This window comes from Equus asinus, chromosome 21, assembly GCF_041296235.1.
Source record: "Equus asinus isolate D_3611 breed Donkey chromosome 21, EquAss-T2T_v2, whole genome shotgun sequence".
Lineage (NCBI taxonomy): Eukaryota > Metazoa > Chordata > Mammalia > Perissodactyla > Equidae > Equus > Equus asinus.
Window position 1 is genome coordinate 75,701,574 of NC_091810.1, and position 17,560 is coordinate 75,719,133.

Here is a 17,560-nt window from a genome sequence, read left to right on the forward strand (position 1 = left end):
GACTTTGCACTGCCTCCCACTAAACTAAGCAGAATATATTTTCCCATCATATTGGTATTGGCTATATGCCTTGCTTTAGCCAAGAGAATGTGGGCCAAAGTGATAGTGTGCGAGTTTTGAGCCAAAGCCTTAAGAGTTATTGAATGTTTCTACTTGCTCCTCTTGTACTTCTGTCACCTGCCATGAGCAGAACATGAACATCCTCTGTGTAGCTGCTGGTCCCAGAATGAGGAAGACATGTGGAACAGACCTGAGCCCAGCCCAAAGCCTGGACTCCAGCCTAGTTCAGTTTGGCCCAGCCAAGCCCAAGCCATATCATGAGAACCACAGCCAACCTGCAGTCCTCGAGTGAGAAAAATAAATGCTTTTATAAGTCATGGAGATATTGGAGTTGTTTGTTATACAACATTGTTGAAACAATAGTTAATTAATACCTCTCCCATTGTGGATGGTTCTCATGCATTTTTCTTCCTGTGTGCACGTTTAGTGCTTTTGGGTGGCATTCAAATGGATGGAATCAACTGGAGCATGCCAAAGACCACATGAGACATTTTTGCTGTGAATTCCCAAGCTAGCAGAGAGATGTTGCATACCTTCAATGTTCATATTTCAGTCACCATTTTAAAGGACTTCTAGATGGGCATTCAGCCTAACAAAACTGTCTGGTGATTTGGGGATTCAGCTATTTTATGTTGATGAGTTATGACTCATCCATTAAAATTGTAAGGACTTCTGTGAAAGCCTCTCTTTCTGTTACATCATGTGTCTGGAGCATGAACACATTTGGGCAAGCATCTGAACGTTTTCATGAAGTAGCATGTGAACCTAACCAAGTTTCTTCATTTGAGTGGACCAAGTCCCCATATCTTGTTTATGCAAAGGCCCTGCTTGTGGTGCTCTAGGATAGCCCTGAATTGTCCCTGCCTCCTGGTACACGTGCCCCATGTCATACCCTCCCCTTAAGTGTGGAAGGAACCTGTGACTTGCTTATAACAAACAGTATACTGTAAAGGTGACGGGGGGTCACTTCCATAATTATATTACATAAGATTGTAACATCTGTCCTACTAGGAAACTCTCTCTCTTGCTCACTTTGATGAAGCAAGCTGTTATGTGGTGAGCTGCCCTATGGAGAGGCCCACATGGCAAGAAACTGAGGGCAGCCTCCATTTGACAGCCAGCAGGAAACTGAGGCCCTGAGTCCTACAACTGGCAAGAAACTGAATTCTGCCAGCAACCAGGTAAGCCTAGAAATGGATCTTTCCCGTCAAGCCTTGAGATGAGACCGCAGTCTCAGCCAACACCTTGATTGCAAACCCATGAGAGATCTTGAAGCAGAGAACCTAGGTAAGCCATGCATAGACTTTGGACCTTCAGAAACTATGAGGTTATAAAGTATGTGTTTTAAGCAGCTATGTTTGTGGTAATTTGTTACTTTGCAATAGGTAAATAAAACGCTGTTCAACCATGTAGCAAGTTGACGATTTCCATAATGTGATACATATTTACTTTTATTCATATCAAACGTTTATTGAATACCTACTAGATGCTAAGCACCTCTTAAAACACTGCTGATGCAGAGATGATTATGACATACTGCTTGCCCTTGAGAAGTTCACAGTCTAGGGAATGTCAGACACTCAAGCAGCTGGTCACAACACAATGGGACAAACATTATAACAGGGATATGAACTAAATGGTATAAGCTATGTTGCTTATTTACACTTTTCTTGGCATCAGATTTTAAACCTGCACCTGGAAAAAATGTAAGGGTGTCATATGGAATATAGACACTATAAAAATCACTGTTGAAAGGTGTTTACTAGGGAACCATCTGTACATACCTGACCAAGAATAAATGGAAATAATTGCTATCACAGAGGACAAAAGCTTCAAAGAAATGGCTTCACATAATTGTGATCCTGATTCCATTGTCCTTCCACAAAACTGTTGAAAATCAACACTGATTATCTCCTTCCTGTAAGTTCTTTCTTCTTATAGGCTGATGTTTTGAGATGTGATGTTTTCAGAATAACAAAGTAAAGACATTACTTTTAGTGCAGTGCCATTTAGGCATATTAGCAGGTATATCATAGATGTTCAGGCAGTATGACAAAAATACCTTTGTCTTTTTGATGTCCAAAGTAAAATCCAGAATTTGCTATTTTGTGAATGCAAACAGTGATTCCCAATCACTATTGTTATACCTAGAATAATTTGCTCTTCCTACAAACTGCAGATGTGCTTTTATGATCAATACTCCAAGATATAAAACAATATAAAAATAATATCTATTTTTTAATTGAGTGGTTACTATGTGCTAAATATCTTACTCAATAGTGGATTATCTCAAGTAATGCTCAGAACAACTTGATAAGTTACAGGCTATTATTATTCCCATCTCAAAGATGGAACTGAAGCCACAGAGGTTAAACAACTTAAATTACTTGCCTGAGAGTACATTGTTAATAAGTTAGAGGAAATGGGATTTGAATTTGGGCAATTCTACTCCCGGTTCGATGTCCTTAAACTCTACTCTAGACTGTCTCCTAATGTCTCTGACTTCTCCAAGATCTTTAAGGGCAACTTTGAGCATGGGTGCTCTGGTGATAATAAAAAAGCATAATAGTGCAAAAAGGGGCCTTACAGTATCAAAATATTTGATATTTTTCATATATCCATAAATGTTGACATCATTTCCTCCAAGGGCAAGTGAATGTATCTACATGTTTTAAAAATTGATCTAGACAGTCTTTTGTGAGATTCTCCACATAACTTAGTTAACAGAATATAATAGCTTATATATTGTGCCAGGTAGAGCATAGGCTTTGAAACTTTAAAAAAAAGGTAAAAATAATTCAGAGGCTTGGGGCTGGCCCCGTGGCCGAGTGGTTAAGTTCGCGCGCTCCGCTGCAGGCGGCCCAGTGTTTCGTTGGTTCGAATCCTGGGCGCGGACATGGCACTGCCCATCAGACCACGCTGAGGCAGCGTCCCACATGCCACAACTAGAATAACCCACAACGAAGAATATACAACTATGTACGGGGGGCTTTGGGGAGAAAAAGGAAAAAATAAAATCTTTAAAAGAAATAATAATAATTCAGAGGCTTAAATAAGGTAGAAGTTTATTTCTCTCTCATTTAAAGGTGTAGTAGGGCAGTCAAGGGTGGTGAGGTAGCTCTCCATGAAGCAATTCAGGGATCTGGTTTCCTTCCAGCTTGACGCTTTGCCAGCTCTGCACATTGGAAGCTGGGTCACCACCATGTCTATGTTTCGGGGGCAGGAATAGAGGAGAGTCAGTATAGAGCAAGCACTTTTCTCAAATTTTTTTTTTCTGCTTTATCTCCCCAAATCCCCCCGGTACATGGTTGTATATCTTAGTTGCAGGTCCTTCCCGTTGTGGCATGCGGGACGCCACCTCAACGTGGCCTGGCGAGTGGTGCTATGTCTGCGCCGAGGATCACAACCAGCGAAATCCTGGGCCGCTGCAGCTGAGCGCGCGAACCCAACGACTCGGCCACGGGGCCGTCCCGCAAGCACCTTTCTTTTAAATAAGTAACGTGGGAAATGTACACATTGCACCCCCTTACACTTCATAGATGAAAACAAAGTTACATGGCCACCCCCAGCCATAAGGCAGAATGGGAAATGTAGTTTCTAAACAGATGGCCATACGCCCAGCTAAAACTCAATTCCAATGAAAGAAGAGAAAAATAAATTTGGAAGGGAAGAAAAGCCAGCAGTCTATCACACACAGGTATGCAGACACTACATGCACATCTATTTTTCTGATTTCAGCATTTTTAGGGTGTAGGCTCTCTGTAGAATAATATCGTTCTTGTTTTTCCGTGATTTAGTGGAGAGTTAAAATGACTTTGAAGCCTCATATCACTAAAGCCTAATATCACTCATCAACTGGTTGTGCACCTGCTAATAATATCTACTTTTTAATTACAGGGTTGGTAAAGGGATAGTTGCTTTATATTGGGTGAGAGCATTTTGAAATTCTGTGTGAGAAGGGTGTATACATGTGCCAAGTAACTAATGGAAGGAATGCAGTGAACACGTATTGTTTTGTCTGCCAAGCATCCCTTTCTCCGTGTGACAAATAGCTACGACCCTTCTTCAGGAAACTGACTCAGACTCACTCCTTGTGGTTATCAGCAGGGGAGGGGAAACCTTGCAACCGCCTTCTGAAGCTTCTGAAGAAAGCTGCCTTAAGTATGCAGTTCTCTCTGCGTGCAACTACTCAGACTCTGTGTTACCATGGTGTACATCAGCTCTTCCTTGTGTCTCTTCAGCTAAAGGGTAGTACAGTTCCCACCTGCTGTTGCTAATTTCTGGGTAAACTCTCCATTGCTTGACTGACTTGCAGTTCTTCCATCACCAGTGTAACTTATTCCCTGTATTAGATTCCCTGTGTTGTACATACCTGAAGTGTTTTCTAGTCTCCTGATCAGACCTTGACTGATGAAATGGCCTACTCCACTGGGTTCTTACAGATCTAGCTATACTCAAAGACTGACGTGTTGTCTTTTGATCCCAGTTCTCAATTTTCTCAGAAAGAGAAGCTGATTGGCCCTGTTTGTTTCAGGTTCTTGATGGAGGTTGGGGGTGGAGAGAAGAGAAAGGTGACAGAGGGTTGGTGGGAGAGAGCTCTTATGAGCAGGATAAACAGCCCCTAAAGTATCTGCTACAGGAACACAGATGTGGAGGGTGTATCCAGACAGACTATGGTACCCCATGAACCTTTCAGTAATTTTTATTATTAGCCTAACAATCTTTATTACAATCTTAATTCTCTTTATAGTCAAAATAAACAATCTTGCTTATTTTCTTAACAGTGAAAGGCTTTAGTTTGTTGTTATCTTTACCTGGAGTTAGCTGCATTTTAATGGATGCCTCCGGGAGATGAAAAGTTTTTCAAAACACAAAAGAATTAAAGAATTTAGATTTCTTGATATTACTCATAACTGTGACCTGTAGCTCTAGTCTGAGGGTGGGCCAGATGAAGTCCTAGAATGGGGGTGGGTTTCAGTTCAGGTCCTGAAAGAAGCAGACACCAAGACAGGTTTGGATGTAGAAAAGTTTCATTGAGAGAATAGCAGTGAAGGATAAAGGGAAGGAAGCAGGAGCAGTAGGGAGGGACTGACACCTGCAAAAGCTACGAAGGAAGGAAGATTGACTAAGAAGATCCTAAGACTGCAGGCAGTTCTAAGAAAGTGTTGATGAAAATAATCCATAATCAATCTATAAATGAAAATTTGGGTGAGTTTGTTCTGAGCTAAAATGTGAGGACCATGGCCCGGGGCCTCTTCCAAAGGAAGAAAGGGCACCAAAGAAGTGGGGTGTACAGAGTGGTTATATACCCTCAAAGAAGATGTTTCACATATGATTGAAGCGTCCCTTTTACAATAGTCACGAGACTGCTCTGTCAGCACAGTGATTGATGGACACAGCAGGTAGGTCTGCTGTCTCAGTGGACACAGCAGGGTGGCAGTTCTGTTGTCCTGAGCTGGGTGGTCACAGGTGAGCATAGCAATCAGTTCCTAGCCTAAGGAAAGATGCTTTTCCTTAAGGAAATGCCAGTGTGTGTGTGTGGGGAAGTTGCACCTTTATCTTAAGGCCATTTGTTCTTGCCATAGTAAATGTTTAAAGCAGATATACAATGCGTGCTCAATGGCCATGTCAGGCCCTTTTGCAAAAACAAAGTCAGGCCGAATTAAGTTTACACCAAATGGCCTCCTCATATACTCCAATATATCCTATTGCTTGCCATTTCTATTTGTCAAGTTTTGACCAGACATATGGGGAATCCTTGAGTCAAAGCTGCCCATTAGAGGGATCCTGCATCCTTCCAGAATGGGCCTGCACTAATAGCCCTGCTATGCTCAATCACTGACTGGGAGCAGCCCAGGGGAAATGTGGCCTTGGCATAAACAAAATGGTGGATGCAGCAGGAGCAGCTGAGGCTGAAAGGCAACCGTGCTCCCTGCAGTTGGAGATCTAAGCAGGGTATTTCCACAGAGGGAAGTACAGGGTACCAAAGGAGATGATTCCTAATGTCAGTTCCACAGCCCATGCTTACCATATCCCTCTCACTGCCATATGGTGCAGGATGTACATCCTGTTATCATGTTAGTCTAGGCTACTATGGCAATTTCAGGATCTGGTGGTGGCCTATGTACCCAGGAGAGTTACGTGGAGTGGAGGAGAAAAGAGCCAGGAGAGGGGATGTGAATGTTGGCCTTGCCAGAGTGGGTCTAGGCTGAGTGTCCCCATAGGCAGAGGCCTAGGGGAGAGCTAGTCTTTGAGGAGGGCTGTCCCATCAGGTCCCCCCTCCCTGGAGAACTCTGAATTTCTCGTGCTTCACTTTCTGTTATGCCCTGAGCCAGAGAATGCACACAGATGCCAATGCAGAAAAGCAACTAGCACACAAATTGCTGAAAAATTGTCTCAGTTGCTATTTTTCTAAGAATGTTGATGTCACTTCATATTTAATTTTTCTACCTTAAATATATGAATTGTATTATATGTAGCATAACAAAACAAGTTTTTATACAATGTTTATATTTTATACAGTTGTTAATCATCAGCTTTTTTACTTTAGTTTCTTTTTCCTAGTTTAGACTGCAGGCCACTCTCAGCCCTGTCATGGTGCTCTGTACTGACTGAGGACTAACAGACCTGTCAGGTTTCCTCTTGGAAACTAAGAATGTGAGGAGCCAGAGAGAAGCTGGATCCCTTGAGCTACTGTTGTGGCCTATAGGATGGGGTCATTCTGCTCTCCATGAAGCCAGCTGGGCCTCCCACCCCGGAAACCATCAGAATGCAGGTGATGGGAGATGACTGGGCTGGTTTCCCAGGTCTCTTAACTTCCTGCCCAACAATAAACCTCTAAAATAATATGGGTACATGTGTGACTCTTGCCTGCAATATGGAAGAAACTGACTAATCCTTAGTAGTTCAGGAGAGAGATGATGAGGATCTGAGGTAAGAAGATGTTGGTGGGGCTGGAGAAGAGAATCCATTACTTGGTGACTGAATGTTGTGGGATAAGGAAGAGTCACGGAGAGCTCCCAGGTTATCTGCTTGGGGCCCTGGGGGATGATGCACCACCAGTGGAGGTAGAGGGCACAGGAGAAGGGGCAGGTTTGGAGGGAATTTGAAAAACTCAATTTGAGCAGGTTGAGTTCGAGGTGTCTGTGGGGCCATTTGGGACAGCTGGATCTATAGGTCTATTCTGGTTATTTATTGCTACTTAACAAACTACCACAAAACTCAGTGGTTTAACAGAACAATTTTATTTATTTGTCCACAGTTCCACAGTTTGGGTATGGTGGACAACAGCTCGTCTCTGCTCCATGTGGCGTCAGCTGGGGGGACTTGACTAGGGCTGGAGAATTCACTTCCAAGATGGCACTCACTCACATGTGTGGCAGGTTGGTGCTGTGTCCAGTGGGAACACAGCTTGGGATGTTAGCCAGAGACCTCGGTTTTCCTCCATTTAGCCTCTACAGGTGGCTAGGTTAGATGTCTCACAGCATGGTAGTCTTACAGTATTTGGATTTCTTACATGCTGCTTCCCCTAAAGGACAAAAGCAGAAGCTGCTGTCAAAGACAAAAGCCAAACCAGCAGGGAAATAGATTTTATTGAGGCTATTGCAATAGGGAGAGTACCCAGATTTGAAGATCAGAGTGTTTCAGCAGGGTGGTTTTGCCTTATACTTTTATAGGGTGGAATGGAGAGGTTAGAGGTAGGATGATTATTGCTGGGGTTGTTTTGTAATCAGGGGAAGTCTCAGACAGCCACGAAACATGTGTCTCTGTGTCTAGCCAGTTTCAAGGGGACAAACAGTTCTAATCTCGGCTAATCATTCATGAGACAAAGAACAGTAAGTTGAATGGTTTGTGTCTGACCTCATCAACAGGTTCAGGCAAAAAAGGAAAGGTCTGTGTTGGGCCTTGTCACAGGTAAACAAGCAGTCATCTGCTATTCTTAGGAGGAAGAGTAGACAGTGAGTTTCATCTAAGTCAGATGGAGAAGAATGGTTCTTTCTTGTAAGTTGCTTCCCAGAACACAAACAGGTGGAGGAATTTCTTAATTGTCTCTGTTTTCCATGAGTACAGGCTCTCATAAATTTCAGTGTTGTCACTGCAAAGCTTTCTTAAGGCCCAGGCCTGGGTGGCACAGTCATTTTGGCCACATTCTATTGTTTAAAGCAAGTGACAGGTCCAGCCCAGATTCAAGGGGAGAGGATTACACAAGAGTGTGAAAACTGAGGAGGCATGGTTCATTGTAGGCCACAAAAATAACACTCTCCCACAGAGTCTGAACCTTGGACTGGATATTTAGACTGGAATGCTACCAGCATATCTGAAATGGTAGCTGAAACTACTGGGGAGGATCACTCTGTGGGTGTATACATTGGTAAGGCAGAAGAGTCCACCAACATTGCAGACACATGAGATTGGGGTATTGAGGATTGTGAGTTTCCTAGTTTCTCAGTAGCCCTCGTTAATACTGTTTCTCTATCAACATTTTCTGGGCTTTTGTTGCTAGTTCTATTCCATCCATGCCCATCTTCCTCTACTTTATACGTGGGACACCTACCACAGCATGGCTTTTGCCAAGCGGTGCCATGTCCGCACCCATGATCCGAACTAGTGACCACTGGTGCCCGAGAAGCAGAACGTGGGAAGTTTGCTGCACAACTGGGCCAGCCCTTACAGTTTAATTATTTACCCTGATTAAATCTGGAGGGAGGCACTAACTTCACCTGTCCAGTTTCTGCAACAAAAGGGCAAACAGAGAGGAAATCCATGTGAAGGGCAGGGTTTGTCTGTTTGTGAACAAAGGTCTCCCACACAGGGACCCTCCTCTCAAGCTAGCTAACCTTTGGAAATTCAACCTTTCTCTGCCTTGGTATCTTTTTTCTGCACTCAACAGTATCAACTTCCTTTGGAGCTCTTTGTGAAGGTAGCCTAATAACAGACCATAAACCTTTTTTATTAGGTGAAGCATTTACCACTCTAATTCGAATTACTATTCAAAGGCTTTCATATTGGGGAAACAAACACTGGCACTCCACGTGCCTAGGTTAAAGGGAATGTTAAATCATGACTAAGCAAAGGGAGAGGGCAACAAGGCACAGAGTTTAGACATTGCCTGCGTTCTGAGAGTCAATCCGAACTTTACAGAGATACCACAATGCTAAAGACACATATTGTCCTGGGTTATGAGCAAAGATAAAATCTGAACCTAGTATTGTAGGTTTGTAAAATAACACTGTTACGTATTATTTCTCTATGAGTTATACTAAGTAGGTCTGCACAAAATGCTGACTGCCCCAAAGCGGAATGAGGTGCATTTCACAGAGGAAGTGACAAATGAGCTGGGTCTTGAAGCATGAATAGGAGTCTACTCAGCTACAGAAAAATGTCCAATGGAAGGCAATTTACATGCAGCAAGGAAATGTAAATTCTTGGGCAGGAGGGCCAGCCTCTCAGCACCCCAGGAGGGTCCCTGACATCTCCCTTTCCTCAGTCCCACCCTGGGAATGTAGTGGTGTGAGCGTGAATGGCCAAGTCGCAGAGGCAGGTTCCCAGTCTCCAAACGTGTGGTGGTCAGAGGAGAGGATGGAAGGGGAAGAGAGGGAAAGAAGTGCCAGCTTACAAGGCAAAAAAAAAAAAAAAAAAAAAAAAAAGCCATCCTGCGCATGCGCCCTGGCAGCCGGTCGGCTCCGCAAAGAACAGCTCAGCCCACCTCGCGCCTCGCGGGGCCCCACAGACCAGGCCCCCAGGACGAGCGCGTCGCGCGCCCGCGCAGTCTCCAAGCCCGGGCGGGCGCCTGCGCACGAGCGTCCCGGGCGCGCGAGGCGCGGGGTTATTAGAGGTGGAGCGCGGGGAGGGCGCGCGGCAGGAGGCGGTCGCCGTTACGGCGCGAGCGTGGTCACGTGGTCGTTGGTCACCGCCGCCGCCACCACCCCCTCCCATCCTGTTCTCTTTCTGGCCCGGTCGGTTCCACGAGCGCCCGGCAGAGACTGAGGGAGAGAGAGAGAAAGAGGAGGGGAGGAGGAGGAGGAGGATTCAGGGAGTAGGAGCTGGGGAGCCCTTCTGCGCCACAGGTAAAACAAAACGATGACGATGATAATCATAAGAAGGTCCGAGCGCCTCCGCCTTCCTCCAGTGCAGCCCCCACATGCAGTGGCTCCCGCCCCGGCCTCCCCCTCAGCCTCTCAGAACGAGTCCCACCTCCCCTCGCGCCGCTGCTGCAGCTGCTGCCGCCTCCCGGGAAGGCCTGAGGGTGCCGCCGCCGCCCCCCGGCCGTGTGCCTCCCGGGTCGGCGTGGGGGCTGGGTGGCGGGGGGGGGGGCTCCCCCAGCTCCAGGGCGGGCCGGGGAGGCGGCTGCTTCCCCCAGCCTGCCCGCCTCCCCTCCCCTCCCTCAGGAGGTCGGGGTCTAGGCTGCGAGGCCAGCTGCTGCAAGAGGGCAGAGCCCGGCGGCGGGACTCGGGCTCGACTTCCTACTCGGTAGGCTTCCCTGCTCGTTTCAGCCGTGGGCAGCACGCTTCCTTCGTGGACCGGAAGCGAAACGCGCCCGGAATCCCCAAATCTGTTAAAATGCAGCCTTTGGAAGAGGGAGAAGCCTTTCACTTGTCAGAAAAGAAACGTGACCTTGTTTTAGTACCACTTAAGTTTACTCACCTTAACAACGTGCAAATTGAGGGCTTTCAGGATATGCGAAGAACTTTACAGAGGGTGAAAGTTGATTTTTGTTCCCCCTCCTCTTCCTGGAAAAAGGAACACAAGCCTCCAAAACAGTTTTCGGTTCTACACGTGTCCTGCAGTTTGTTCATTACTAGCTGGTATACAGTTTTCCTTCCAGAAATATGATTTATGTTTAAAGTTTACATCCTTTAGATTTTTTCTAAATAATAGCTTTTTGGAAAGAGTTTCATTTGTCAACTCTGATTTGGACTAAATCTCAAAATTTTAGCATGCAGGTTGCACACCTTTAGGCTAGATTGTTCTGAAATTTCTAAACCTAGTCATTTTTTGGTAGTCTTTGCACAACAAAATATAGTCCCACTAAAACTCTGTATTACTGGTGTTGTGCTTTTGCACAAAATACTGATATAAAGCAGGAAGCGTTAAATGTAGACATTGTTGAAATGAACTTTTGAACACTTGATATAAGTAGTAAAGAAATTCACTTATGTGTTGGTTATTTTATTGAGCTTTTCTGATTCCACGTCTTGGTAATTTTCATACCGTATCTCTAAATTCAAATGTAAAATTTAAAATTTTACATCTGTCTGCAGTCAAGTCATACAGAGCAGCGCTTCTCAAACTTTAATGTGCATAGAACTCTTGTTTAATCCCTTAGGACTCTTGTTTAAAAGTGCAGATTCTGATTGTGTAGATCTGTGATGCAGTTTGTTAGTCTGCATTTCTTATAAGCTCCTCTTAAAAGCTGCTGGACAAAGAACCATTATTGAGGAGCAAGGATGTAGATAACTTGTGTGCTAAGACATAAAATGATGTATCAAAGAAGAGGTGCCTTTTAATAATTCACGCTGGGTGTAGAGGTGGTTTGAGAGAAGGCAAATAGCAGGATGAACTGAGAAAGGTTGCTTTAGGGAGATCCCTTATGTAGTGTGAGCAGGCAGTCAGGGTCCTATGGGAGGGGCCAGCAGAACTTGAGGAGCTGCCCCACCCAGGAAGAGTGCAGGTACCAGGTCTGCTTGCTGTGTGGTGCCTGCATTACTTGGTCTGTCTGTTTTCTATGGAAGCTTGGGGTACTTGACTTGCTCATCTATGGGTAGTTAGGTTTTTTAACTATAGGTTATGAATCTTATGTCTCTGAATGCACTGCTGGGATGAAAGTTTCTTTTCTTGGTGGAAGTATTGAGTGTCTGGTCTTGTCTCTCACTCGCTCAAATACAGCTGTCAGTTGAGTAGTGCGTTCCTGAGCCTTGGACACAAACTTACAAGCAATCAAGAGTCTCTACCTGTTGAGGGTATCGTTAACGGGATTCAGATTTTTTCCTAATGTAATTTTTTAAACAATTTAAGTTGAAAAGTAAATAAAAGTGTCACACGTAACCTCATATACTTTACGTAAAAATGATTCTACTTTTAAAAAAACTTTATGGAAGTATAACATCAAGTACTTTTAGTAGCATAACTTTTGTAATCTTCATTCTGATCCTTACTTTACCATTGTTTCTTCACGTTATTAAATAATATTTAGGACAGTATACTTTTGAAGCACTTACTAAGTCCCGGGCACTGTTATAAGCACCTTTCTTATCCTAACTCATTTAATCCTTTAAGGAATTGAAGCAGAAAGAGGGTAAAAGTCACATGTTCAGGTTTACAGAGCTAATGCAGAGCTGGGATTGTGGCCCGCTGGCTATCTAGAGCCCGTGCTTTTAATGATCTTCCCTATGCTGCTTTTTTAGAAGAAAATCAAATAATGATACTCTTTTAAATCCCTTTTTCCTAGAATTGTTGAGAATTATGAGCTTTGCTTTCATTTTAAAGTTCAAATTTATCATCTTTTTTTATTTCTCCCATTTTATCTTGCTTTAAAATGAGGAACTGCCTCAATACTTGTGATCTTTTCTGAATAAGAGACTGAAATTTGCAAAGCTTTATTTTGTTTGCTGGACCAGTCTCTTTCTAAATTTGTATGTCACTGTTAAATGTAAAAGTAGTGTCTGCTTCCCTTTGACCCCGCAAGTTTCAGTTCTTCATTTCCTGCCTATGCCTGTCCTCCACCCCTCCATGCATACATGGTAGATTTATTCTATGTTATCCTAACACTTAGGGTTTTTAGGGGGATTCACTGGGTTACTGACTTTTTATTTGGCCAGTAAGGGCAATAAAAAAACTAAGCATTGGTCACTGTTATCATATTTTAACATTGAAAAAGTGAGGACAACCTCAGAATAAAGTATGATATTTTAAGTTGAATGACTTGTGTTTCGTAAGAAAATTAATATATCATCCATGCCCCACCCCCTTTTTGTCCCAGACCCCTGAAAGCTTTGTCCTGAATCAGCACCAGTCTGGGGAATGGTGCTTGTACACTAGTATAAGGCAATTTTCTTAACATGGACAAATGATTAGAATGGCAGTAATATACTGAGTGTGTGCTAGAACTTGAGAAATTAGAGGTTGTTATTGGGGGCTGTTGTGGGAGGGGGAAGTTGTTTTGAGGATTAAATGAGTGTGTGTGTGTGTGTAACATATACATATCTGTGTATATAACATACTCATTAATTCTTACATTTTCCAGGTAGATAAGCATATCATCTGAAGCTAGCCATTTTGGTGTAAGGGTTTTTCATGATTAATTTTCATTTATGGAAGCTGTGCTGGGATGATTTTCTTAATTTCACTGACTTGAAATAAGATGTTTTGTTATGGTATCACTGTGAATTGATCTACTCAGCTCTCAAATGGATTTAAAAATATTTGGAAACTGCTCCACCAAATGATCTCTGTTATGGACTGAATGTGTCCTTATTAACATAATATATTAATATATACATATATATGTAAAATGCTATCATTGTAAGTGTTAAATATTATGTTGTACTATGGATAATCTGGAGTGTGGTTGATCCTATCCATGTAATCAAGACTGACTATATTTGAATGAACTTAATGGAAATTGTACATTTATTTGGTATAAGGCTGTATGGGCCAAGAAGACAAAGTTTTTACTTTTTGATGAAAATACAGAGTTGGTATATAGTAATGCTCTTATCTGTTTGGAGAATGAAATATGTGTAAATATGGTTTGGCAGCTCAGATCTTTCAAAACAAGGCCGTAAGGCTGTAGAAATAATAAAAGATGTCTTTGGTAGTTTTATGAAAGGATTGGTTTAAAATTTTCACGTGTGGTGTTGTGAAGCCTAGAACAAGACAGCCTTTTTTCTGAAGGCTTCTCTGACTATAACTTTTACTTCCTCAGTTGACTCCTTTGCTCCTTGAAATAATCCATCTTTCTTTGCATCCTCCGGACCTGGTCTACAACCTCTTTTCTGAAACCCATGGTGGCATGTGTGTCTCAGATGTAAAAAGTTTTTGGAATTTAGAAAATTAATATGGTGCATATGCTGTATATTGTGAATCCTCCTGTGGATAGGAGCATTCACCCCAAAATCATACGCATTAATTTTCCCAGCAAAATTATACATATTCACACTAAGTAGAATAAAACAAGACTATAAAAAGCTTCACATTAGTTAGGCCATGTTTTGTTGACAACTTAGAAAACAGTTTTTAATTTTTAGACTTTTAGATTTTTGGAATTGGAGATAAAGGATTGGGGTCTGTATATATATATATTTTATAATAATGTTCATCATAGTGCCGGCCTCCTTGACTAGACAGAGAACTGGAGTGTGGGATCTGTGTGTTAGCATTTTGTGTTTTTAGCACCCAGTGTAGGGCCTGGCATGCATTAGGTGCTCATTAAATGTCCATTAGTTTGGATGAAAAACATCTGAAGATAATATCATTCAGTCATTGTTCTGTGCTGCATGTGGTATCTGTGACTGACTCCTTGAAAATATTTAGTAACTGCGGATTTTTTATTTTTCTTAACTTAGTTGCCTAGGAAAGGTAGTTATTCGATTACTTTTTAAATTTTTTTATTATATTTTTTTTGCTGAGGAAGATTTGCCCTGAGCTAACATCCACTGCCAATCTTCCTCATTTTGTATGTGAGCTGCTGCCATAACATGGCCACTGATGGACGAGTGGTGTAGGTCCACACCCAGGAACTGGACCTGGGCTGCCTAAGCAGAGTACATTTAACTTAACCACTAGGCCACTGAGGCTGGCCCTGGATTAGTTTTTGGAAACAAAATAAATTTAGGAGATTTGAAGTAGGCATTATAGATGATTGCAAATTTTCATTAATTTGTATTGACAAGAATGCTTACCTTTACCTTTTTATGGGTCATGAAGTCTACATTTACAAGATTGATTTACTTTTTTAAATCGATTGGATTTAGTTTTACATGATAATTTATAATAGACTAGTTGTGGTATATCTGTCTAAAGAAAATGCTGCTGTGGGTACATGACTTGGGTTGAATAATTACAGGGACAGTTTAGCCTGCCAGTAGAAAAAAAAGGGTTTTTTTTTTTTCCTATTACAAAAAGTAATGTCTGTTGTGGAAATTGTTAAAAATAAATGATCAAAAATAAATTACCTGCACTGTTGGGAATTTCTTAAAGTTCCCATCAGGATTATCTTGCTTTGGGAGAGGCTGAAAAAAAGAGTCAGATTTGTACTGCAAGTCCTAGTTTAGAAAGCCAAGTAACAAATGTTGGTTAGCAGGAATGTTTTATCTCTTAGTGTTACTAAACATTTTGTTCCTAAGTAAGATAAAAAAGTTGAACCAAAAGTAATTAGGTCTTCACTTATAAATAGTGGATCTTTAGAATAATTAGATCAGTGAGAAAGTAAGTCCCACTTCTGCTATAACCACCTTGTGGGAGATGCACCTGCCTTCTGATGGAGTTGGGGTGATACAACACTGCAAGAAGACTGAGCCCAAGTTACAGGCCTGGCTGCAGAGGTGGGCATTCTGTTTGTGGATAACCAGTGGGGATCAGAATCAATCGCTTTGGAGGTGTCCCAGTAGCTACTGTGCAGGAATCCAAGAGGAGTTTTCAACATTACATCTCTTGTCATCCTGGGGAGAGATAGTGGATTGATTGCCCTGGATCCCTGGTGGGATTTGGTGGGGAAGGTGGTTTTGATAGGAGATGGGCAGGTGGTACCGTTATGTCTGTCTTTGTCCACTGCACACATTTAACTAGTCGTCTTTTTCTTCATCAAGTCCAAGAATCTTGTGGTAAGAATACTCATCTTGAGAGGTGGATGTGTGTGGTGTAGGGATGCTTGGGATAAATTGCCTCCCTTCTCCAGCCTTCATTTCTCTTAACTAATTTAGGGGTTAATCTTAATTTCTTTGTCCTTTGTTGTATGTGTATATATGTATGTGTATTATAGATATACAAAAATAAATGTGTATGTGTAGCTGTACTTATTTTTTAACTAAAAGTAGATTCATGCTAGTTTTTTGCTTGCATTTGTTTTTCACTTAATATTTTATATTACTAATATTGTTACTCTTCCACATAATTTTTAGCGTCTCCATACTATTTCATTATATGAATGTACCATAAGTAGTCTTCCATTCTTGGACATCTAGATTCCTTTCAATCTTTAAGACAAGAAGTACTACACTGAACATTATTGTGCCTATGCATTGTTATTTATTTAGGAAAAATTGTTGTGAGTGGAATTACTGTGTCAAAAGATAGGCCCATGTTTAACTCCTTGTTTTGAGCAGAATAATTGGGTCAAAAGATATGCCCGTGTTTGATACACATGGCCAAATTGCCCACCAGAAGGGTTGTACCACTTTACCCTTGACTGCAAAGCTGTTTGAGAGGCCCTGTACTTGCCATTATTCTGTATTGCCATGTTTTCTTTATTTCAACAGATTTATTTGGGTATAATTGACTTTATGCCTCCTCCCCTTCTGCTTTCTTTCAGGTTTTAACATTTTATGTAGTTAAATTTTGTTCTTCCTTTATGTATCTTGTAGACTTTTCCTACCTTATGTTTATATTGGTATTAATTTATATTTTTCAACTATTTTCATAGTTTCAATTTTAAATTTTGGGTTTGCAGTTATTCTAGAATATGTTTAGTTGTATAGTATGAATTAGAAGTTTCAAAAATTTTTATGCTTTTCATTAGCCAGTTTTCTCGATACTGTTTAATGAATGATTTATTTTTTCTCCTTGGACATCAGAAGCTTTATCATTTGGTCTTTTGTACATTCCCACTGTATTTTATTTTTTATTGTTGTGAATTGGATTTTTCTCTTTATATATGTATGTGTGTGTGTCTCTGTTTATTTTTTTCTACCTGTCTATTGTTGGTAAATAGAAGAGCTACTGATTTTTTTGTAACCAGTCACTTTCTGAATCTGTTTATTATAACAGCTTTCAGTTGATTCTCTTACATTTTCCAGGTAGATAAGCATACCATGTAAGGATTTTTTTCATGATTAATTTTCTCTCAATGGAAGCTTTGCTTTTCTTAATTTCATTGACTTGAAATATGTTTTGATATGGTATCACTGTGGATTGATCTACTCACCTCTAAAAAGGATTTTAAAATATCTGGAAAACACTCTACTAGATGATCTCTGTAATGGACTGAATGTAGTCCCTTAAAATTCATAAGTTGAACCCCCCCCCCCCATGGTTATAGGAAGTGAGATTTTTGGGAGATAATTAGGATTAGATGAGGTCATGAAGGTGGAGCCCTCATGATTGGGATTAGTGCTCTTATAAGAGTCACAAAAGAGCTTGCTTCCTCTCTGGCATGTGAGGATGCAACGAGAAGTCTGCCATCTGGAAGAGGGCCTTCAATGAGAACTTGACCATGCTTGCACCCTGATCTCAGACTTCAGCCCCCAGAACTGTGAGAAAGAAATTTCTGTTGTTTAAAAGCTAT

At 41.8% G+C, this 17,560-nt stretch overlaps 2 protein-coding genes across 3 annotated transcripts in view; one reads left to right on the top strand and one right to left on the bottom strand.

The window, feature by feature from the left end:
- Window positions 1-7,369: 7,369 nt before the first annotated feature.
- LOC123279708 (uncharacterized) lies at window positions 7,370-10,856 on the bottom strand. The gene is made up of 3 exons (XM_070492560.1): window positions 10,754-10,856; window positions 10,255-10,652; window positions 7,370-7,588 (listed from the first exon to the last, which is right to left on the bottom strand). The coding sequence occupies exons 1-3, from the start codon at window positions 10,854-10,856 to the stop codon at window positions 7,508-7,510; spliced, it is 582 nt and encodes a 193-aa protein (XP_070348661.1). The 3' UTR covers window positions 7,370-7,507.
- Window positions 9,869-17,560, top strand: part of TBC1D5 (TBC1 domain family member 5) — a 564,348-nt gene continuing 556,656 nt past the window's right edge. For both annotated transcript variants that reach the window (XM_014842157.3, XM_014842161.3), the window contains exon 1: window positions 9,869-10,127. The gene's annotated coding sequence lies outside the window, so the exon portion shown is untranslated. The remainder of the gene's footprint in view (window positions 10,128-17,560) is intronic.

What these genes read in the sequence shown, in the direction of transcription:
- LOC123279708 (XM_070492560.1), bottom strand. Translation starts at nt 10,856, where the DNA reads ATGAACAAACTGCAGGACACGTGTAGAACCGAAAACTGTTTTGGAGGC. An exon ending in AAAATCAACTTTCACCCTCT is followed by an intron (nt 10,653 to 10,753) that starts GTAAAGTTCTTC and finishes TTTTCTGACAAG; the next exon opens with TGAAAGGCTTCTCCCTCTTC. An exon ending in CAGCAGCGGCGCGAGGGGAG is followed by an intron (nt 7,589 to 10,254) that starts GTGGGACTCGTT and finishes TTTGTCCTTTAG; the next exon opens with GGGAAGCAGCATGTAAGAAA.